This window comes from Gopherus evgoodei, chromosome 1, assembly GCF_007399415.2.
Source record: "Gopherus evgoodei ecotype Sinaloan lineage chromosome 1, rGopEvg1_v1.p, whole genome shotgun sequence".
NCBI classification, from domain to species: domain Eukaryota; kingdom Metazoa; phylum Chordata; order Testudines; family Testudinidae; genus Gopherus; species Gopherus evgoodei.
In genome coordinates, this window is record NC_044322.1 from 6,470,436 (window position 1) to 6,478,209 (window position 7,774).

The 7,774-nt window shown below is 50.5% G+C and overlaps 1 protein-coding gene across 4 annotated transcripts; it reads left to right on the forward strand.

Annotated features, from left to right (window-relative positions):
* Positions 1-5: 5 nt before the first annotated feature.
* LOC115648848 (cytochrome c oxidase assembly factor 4 homolog, mitochondrial) lies at positions 6-2,379 on the forward strand. 4 transcript variants are annotated; one of them, XM_030557071.1, is made up of 2 exons: positions 6-94; positions 1,838-2,379. In XM_030557071.1, exon 2 carries the CDS (start codon positions 1,848-1,850, stop codon positions 2,100-2,102), a length of 255 nt encoding a protein of 84 aa, XP_030412931.1. In that variant the 5' UTR covers positions 6-94; positions 1,838-1,847; the 3' UTR covers positions 2,103-2,379. The 4 variants fall into 4 exon arrangements, with proteins under 4 accessions (XP_030412931.1, XP_030412960.1, XP_030412951.1 ...); XM_030557100.1 differs by lacking the exon at positions 6-94 and adding an exon at positions 540-693; XM_030557091.1 differs by lacking the exon at positions 6-94 and adding an exon at positions 700-1,093.
* The last annotated feature ends 5,395 nt before the right edge of the window (positions 2,380-7,774 follow it).

The following is a 7,774-nucleotide window of genomic DNA, read 5'->3' on the forward strand; positions in this document are numbered from 1 at the left end:
GGAGGCTCACCCAATAGGAAAGCGGCTCCCCACCGAATCCTTCCAAAGGGGCCGCGAGGCGGCGGAAGTGGAGAAGGTTTCGTGCCGCGCTCAGGTGACCGTTCGCAACCCCCCCTCCGCCCCCCCAGCCGAGGGGCTGGCGGGAGAGAGACTCTGTGGCGGGGGCTCGGGGCTGTGCCAGCCCCGCCCCGCCCCGCCCCGGGGGCTGACAGTCCGGCTGGGAGCCGGGCCCCTGGGCTGCGCTCCCCGAATGAACCACCCGTTTCAGAGCTCCCCTGTTGTGAGGTGCCACCGCCGGGCGCTGTTCACCGCTGGTCCGGTCTCAGCCCCGCTTTTCAGTGGCAGTGCGCGCCTGGGGCTCGGAAAGGCCATTACACGGACAGACAGTCTGACTTCGATACCGGGCAAACGGGCTGAAACTAGATAAGTTCATGGAGGGCAGGTCCATCAATAGCTGTTAGCCAGGCTGGGCAGGGATGATATCCCCAGCCTCTGTTTGCCAGAAGCTGGGAATGGGCAACGGGATGGATCAATTGGTGATTCCCTGTTCTGTTCATCCCCTCTGAGACACCTGGCATTGGCCACTGTCGGAAGACAGGACACTGGGCTAGATGCTCTTAAGAGTTATGAGCTACGGGATGTGGAGTACCGAACAGCATGAAAATCAGCCAGCCAGCTAAAGGAGAAACCAAAGTAACTTTTGATCTGTTTTTAGGTTCTTTCCTGTAAAAAATGTTCAGTGCTTACGAGTTCAAAGCAGAATTTTGGTTCATAGCTAATGGGAACACTATAAGACAGTAGTGCCCTAAGAGCAATACTATGTAATCTGCCAAGAGAAGTAGTGAGACTCCAATAGTTTGAGTCATTTGAAGTTCAATTGGACAAAGCACTGGAGAATATACTGTGTAGGTAGGTCATAACCCTGTACTCTTAGGAAACAGACCTGTTAGATTTTTTTCCATCCCAGGAGAACTGACTGGGCTGATGCTAGTAGAATAGATCACCCCTTTAGTCTATGTCCTGACCCCTGCCACTTCATTCTCCAGCTTCTCGGAGCAGCACAGCCAACTGAAAGGAATAAGCTATAAAGCGTGTCAGAGCTTGTTAATTTCAAATTGATACTACTTTATTGGTGTGACCAGTTATACTTTATACAAGTGTTGGACAGGCACCTGGTGGATTCCTCTGAGGTAATTACAAATTAAGCGTCTGCCTGTGATAGGGCTTCAGTGTATCGGGTTCAATCCTGTGTCCATTTGTGCTCTATGACTAAGTCAGTGTGCTTCACCAACATCATAGTTAATAAGAACGGCCTTGTGATTAAGGCACAGCACTGATGTTCAGCTGGCCTGGATTGACAGTGTAACCTGGGCAAATTGTTTCCGAGCTGAATTTTCCGAGGTGCTGAGCATCCACAACTCAAAGCTGAAGTCATTGGGATGTGTGGCTACTCAGGAGCTCTGAAAATCAGGCTCTTTATTGCTCAGTGCCTCAGTGGGTAGAATGACACCCTGCAGGATCATTGTGAAACTTAAAATCTTCCATGTTTGTAAAATTTGAATTTGTTAGAAGATGCTATAGAAGGGGAAAATATTCACAAGGAGTATGGGAGGTCCCGCTAAGGTGGGGGTGGCAATGTGGAACGCTGCGACCATAGATATGCAGTGTGAAGGCTGGGAGTACAGTATCTGCACTGGCTCTTCTCCCCTCCCACCCCATCAGTTCTCATTTATGATTCCCCAGTGGCATAAGCCCTATGATTGAGTTTTTGTGACAAGTGTTTTCTAATGACATTTTCCTCCCCCGTACTACTCTCTTCTGATCCCACATTCCTTAGATCCAACAATATGTCTGGTCCCAGCCCTCAAGGTCCCAACTGGAGCCAGAAGTCAGAAGACGAGGAGGATCCCTTGGATCAAATGATCTTGCGCACTGGCTGTGCCACTTTCCATTATGCAGTGCAGGAATGCATGGCCGAACACCAGGACTGGAGGAAGTGTCAGCAGCAGGTACAGGCCTTCAAGGACTGCATGAAGGAACATCAGAAGCAACGAATGGAGGAACTGCAGAAGAGGCAAATGTTAGCCCAGGCCAAGAGCTGACAGAAAAGACTCAAGCTTGAAGCTCAAGAGATCCAAGAGTCTAACTCAGCCAGAGTGTGGAGAATTTAACTTCTGAGAAGTATCCTGCTGAATCAAAGAGAGATAAAACCTACTCCCTCTTGGGACTTGGCACGTGTATTAAGGGGACTGATCATAGTAATCAGGATGGGGGTGACTTTGCTGATGATGTCACTGAATATTTTTTATAGTGGAAATATCAGGTAAAATTTTATTTTAAATTTTCTGCTGAAAAAATAAATGGATTCATTGTTCCTACTTTGGGCAATCCTGTCATTCCTGTTCTTTCTCATGTTGTTCTGTAGTGCTCATCACTGTAATCTAGGAGCTGAGGATGATCTGACATTGTACCCAGGGCAGCCACTGGTACATTCTCAGTTCAATGCATGCACATTATGTAAGAAATCAAGAAAGGATTCTCTGGGTGGCACTGCTCTATGGGTTTAGTTCAACTAACCCCATGCTGAGAGGCTGGGAAATTGCTGGGACATCAAATTTATACCACACCTTTCAGGCTGACAGGAGCAAAGCATTTCACAAACTGTATACCTTAACCCACTCACCTCTAGGATGGAGAATCAGCAAATGGACACATCCGGTGCTGCACCCCCTTGCTAAGGGAGAATTTTGCCTAAGGCCTGGTCTACACTAAAAAATTAGGGTATGTCTACACTGGAAACTTCAAAGCGCTGCCGCAGGAATGCTTTGAAATGCGAGTGAGGTCACACTTGAGCGCTGGGAGAGCTTCACGAGGGCATTAGCACCAAGCGCTGGGAGCCTGTCTACACTGACGCTTTAAAGTTAAAGCATTATAAAATGAAAGTGTAGACATACCCTTGGTTGACCCAGCTACGTTGCTCAGGAGTGTGAAAAATCCACATCCATGAGCAATGTGGTAGAGCTGACCTAACCCCAGTGTAGACAGTGTTGGTGAATGGAAGAATTATTCCATCCACCTAGCTCCTGCCTCCTGTCAGCACTGATAGCTGTGTAAACAAACCTTGAGGCCATACACAATATTCTGCTCTTAAAGAGCCAATGGCACTTTCTATATCAGGGTGGGCAAACTACGGCCCATGGGACACATATGGCCCACCAGCCATTTTAATCTGGCCCTCAAGCTCCCACTGGGTCATGGAGTCTGGGACTTGCCCCACTCCAGCTAGGGAGTAGAGATGGGGGCCACTTCACGCAGCTCCTGGAAACAGTGGCATTGCCTCCAGCTGGGGAGCAGGGTGGGGGGCTGCTCCATGCAGCTCCCAGAAGTAATGGCATGGCCCCTTCTGGCTCCTATACATAAGGGCAGCCAGGGAGCTCTGCTCTGCATGTGTCACTGCCCCAAGCACTGCCCACACAGCTCCCATTGGCTGGGAGCTTGGCCACTGACAGCCCTGCAGACCCATCTGCTCTCTTTGTCAGTGGGTGCAATAGGAACAGCAGCAGCACAAGCCGTCCCCTTCCCACCCCCATTTCCTGCCAGTGAGCCCCAGCTGAGAGCAGCCAGGGGCCCCAATGCAGCAGAGTCTGAACTGCTGAACTGGACCCCTTTGCACGTGCCCCTATTCTTGTGCAAACCTTGAGGCTGAGGTGTCACTGGCTGACCTACTCCTGTGCCAGCGCTGCCTTCTGCAGGCATTATCGTGCAATGACACAGACTCAGAAGCTCCATGCCTGTGGGTGGTTTGTATTGACAATGGCAGTTGATGTGGGGAAGGAATTGGCTTGGAGCCCTGCAGGTGGTGAGAAAGAGCTGCATGCAGCAACAGGCTCTGGGAGAGTCCTGGTAGACCCAGTCACACTGGACCTGTGGGGGGAGTGTACTCTGCAGCATGAAGAGCCCTTACAAGGCTGCAACATGCCCCCCCTCTGCTCCTGCCCCCCAGCCCCAAGAGGGATTCAGCCAGTACCCCATGCATCTAGCACAGTCAGCAGGGGGTGGAGAAACCATGGCACCACTTGCTTTATGTGCCCCGTACTAGGTAACAACAGAGGAGGGCTCCATGCTTGTTAAACTAATTGGCTCTTTATTACAACTACTATTTACCAAGCTATTCCAGCCATGCACACACAGACTGACTTCCTATGGCCTCCTAAGGCAGTCACTCACACATCCCCAGACTACTGGACATTGCAATGCTCCTGGGAATGGTATGGGCCTGCCAGGGTGGGCCACCCCACCCTCACCAGCATGACTCCAGGCCTGCTGGTGTGATCTGCGCCACCAGGAGGACATCAGTGTGAAGAGTAGTGAGGTCATGCTGGTGAGGGTGGAGTCTGGAGTGGCGCACTCTTCAACATGGCATCCCCCATCCAAAGCCAGACAAAATCACACCTGGGACAGGGGGCACACCTTAGAAAAACAGAACTGTCCCAGCTTAAAACCAGGCGAATGGCCTGCCTAGTGCCTCCTCCAAACACCTCCGTCCTGCAGCTTGCACTCTTCCTGCCATGCTCTGTGATGTCTGCTCCATCTTTCCAGTACTGACAACTTCAAGAGATCACAAATCATGACTCAGACCCCCCAAAATGAGATAGGCCCAAAAATCAAGACTTAAAAAAAAAAATTCAATTGTTTTTCAGGTCAGTCTCTTGATGGTTGAACTCCTCTTGCCCATCCCCAGGGTGTGTGCATGTGACAATAGTGTTGCCCACACTTCCACAGGTACTATATAAGGTGATTTTTGACCACTGCTGCAGGAGCTCTCACCCCCATATCTGCCCATCTCCTACCCAGTGATTAATCCTGTCCCTCAGTCTCCCACCAGTTCTCTCCTCACTCAACTCGCCACAGTTCAGCCCCCCAGCTTCCATCATCCTCACCCCATCAGTTCAGCCCCTCTACTCCATTCACCCCCACCAGCCTCAGTTTACCCTCCCACCACTCATCCCATTAGCCCCCACTCTCCTCACTTCAGCTTCCCTGCAGCCCTTTCAGCCTCAGCTCTGTTCCTCTTAAGGTTCTTCACCTTCCCCAGGCTGGAGGAGCATGTGGGGGGCAGTAGTGGGGTCCCCTCTCCCATTTCCCAGGCTGGCAGGGGAGCAGTCACCCAGGGCTGACAGCTGGAGCCCCAGCCACCCCTGGGGCAGCTGACAGGATTTCTAAGTAAAATTAAGCCTCACTTTTAGAACTCTCAAATGTCAGGGTTTTTTTTCCTTTTCAGTTTATTCAACTGCTCATTCTCTCAGATGAAGTTTCTCTTCCCTGCTGGGGTGTAGCCACACTGTCTCTTGCCCCCTGCGCGCCCCCCCCCCCCCCGGTTAGCTGGAGGGCCTTGTTTCTGATATATAAATGAATTTTCATTGTCTTTCAAGCTACTTTGAAATTAACTGCCTGGCGGAGAAACGGCATTCCTTTGTTCAGAGTGGGGTAATTCCTGTCTGACTGGAAACACATTAGTGCCAGGGCTGGAAATTATTTTTTAAATCCTGACATTTGAGAGTTGAATCGCGAGATCGTGAGCAAGGCTTCATTCTTCTCACAAATCGCATCTCTCGTGGTCAGTTTGTGAGTTGGCATGTCTGTCTTTCCTTTAAACAAACCCAAGGTCACTAGCACACAGAGCCTGTGCAGGAACAGGGCCTTTACCACCAGCCCACTGCAGCCTCATATAAGCTGGTATTCGAGCCCAGGTCCCATTGCCTCGTGCTACTGCAAGGTGTACTGCTGCCTTCTTTCTGTTGGGTGGCTTCCTGGTGGTCTTCTGTATTGATCATACACTGCATAGCTTCTGACTCTCCTGCAGCCAGCCCCCTAATGAGCATGCAGGGCCCCAGTCACAAACTTGAAAAAGAAGGCTACTGAGGACCGAAGGTAGAATGTTGTGGTCCAGACAGGAACAATTATTCCATGTCCCTGCCCCATCTCTGTATAGCTCCCCCGGTGGGGCACAGAGTGGTAGCTATGGGGTGCTGGGTATAAAGCATTACTTCTTGGCCCACCTTCATTCATCCCTGAGCGCATCCCCTCCATGCTAAATCTACTGCCACGCTCCTGAGCTGATTAAACCAGGACTCAGATTTTAAAACAGAGGGGACTAACTCTCTTTATAAAATAAGTGCTGGAGAATGGGAGTCATTTGCAATGAGACATGATGTTTCCAGCCCCAGGTTGGCTCCAACACAGTAGAATGGAAAAACTGGGGTATAATTAGGAATGAAGCATGATAATCCAGCACCAACACATACAACAGCTTATGGCCCAGTTCTAAACCATTATGGGCGAAATCTTGGCCCTGCTGAAGTCAATAGGAGTTTTGTTGTTACTTTCACCAGAGCCAGAATTTCACCCTATTACTCCACTAACCCCTAAAATGCCATTATGTGGATCCCCAGGTAGGGCATAGACTTGAAATATATGGATGCAGGGAAGCAAATGGCCCCTCTTTCCCCAACTCTCCTCACAAGAATCATCCCTGAGAGTATCAACTCCATCCTACTTAATCTACATCTATCGTAGTGTTCAGATTCTTCCCCCACCAAAGCAGCACTCAGATTCCAAAACTGGGACATTGGCTTTTCTCCTAATAGAACTAAAAGTAGGATAATTAGGCAGTAAATGGGATGGTCCCAACTCAGGGTCAGCTCAAACTCAAAAGCAAACACTCACCGGGTAGAATATGGGGACTCAGTCACAGAGCTGGAAAAAACAAGATAATGAGAGCTAAAAGGGATAGTCAATGCCACTGCCAGTTCAACCCAAAAATGTATGTCAAATCACAAAAGCCGACTGCTCTGCTGTAGGACCAATGCCCCCTGTATTCCTCAGGCCCAAACTAGGAACAGACCCAGCATCTGGATCTTAACAGAAATGCATTTTCCAGGTGGTGCTATCTCCCTTTACTGAGTGGTTGGGGGAAGGGAGGGAGCGAATTGGTTAAATAGAAAACAATGAATGGAAGCTCTTGTTCTTCATCCCCTCTGGAAATACATGTACACTGGAGATACAGGGTTTGTTAAGGTATGGGCAGCTTGGAACAGCTCCACAGGATTCCTGGGTGAGTGCAGAGTTGATAAGACTCCAGCCTCCTGTAACAGCTGTTGTATATTGCAGGCGTTAGGGCTTTTTGGACACAACTAGCATGTTGGCTGCAGTATTACTTTAATAATTAAGGGAATCGGGAAAGCGATGTGCTGCTGCAAGGCCCAGGCAAATGCACCAAATTCCCCACTTTTCTAGTGGGTTTTAAGTCAAGATGTTCAAAAACAGGTGCCTAAATAAGGACTGAGGAACCTAAATATGTGGCCTGATTTTTCGGAGGGTACGTCTGCACTGCAGCTGGAAGCAGGTCTGAGCTAGCTAGCTAGCAGTGTGCATGTTGTGGCACAGGCACTGGCTGGGGCTAGCTGCCCGAGTCCAAGGCCACTTGACCCCCTGGATTGGAGCTCAGGTCAGGGCCAGCTCCAGTCACCTGAGGCGGCACATTGTAAGGGGCAGCTTTCCGGCCAATCTTGGGGCAGCACATTCCGGCCACCATTCCGTGCTTTGATTTTTGTTTTTTTTGCTTTGGCAGTCCAGTCCACAGCTCCGGAGCCCCCGGCTGGCTCCCCGCGCTCCGCCAGTCCCAGACCAGCCGGGACACAGACCCCAGCCCGGGGGGGCAGGAACTAGCGATCCCCACCGCTTACCGTGCTGCCGGGCTTCCTGGGACTCACCA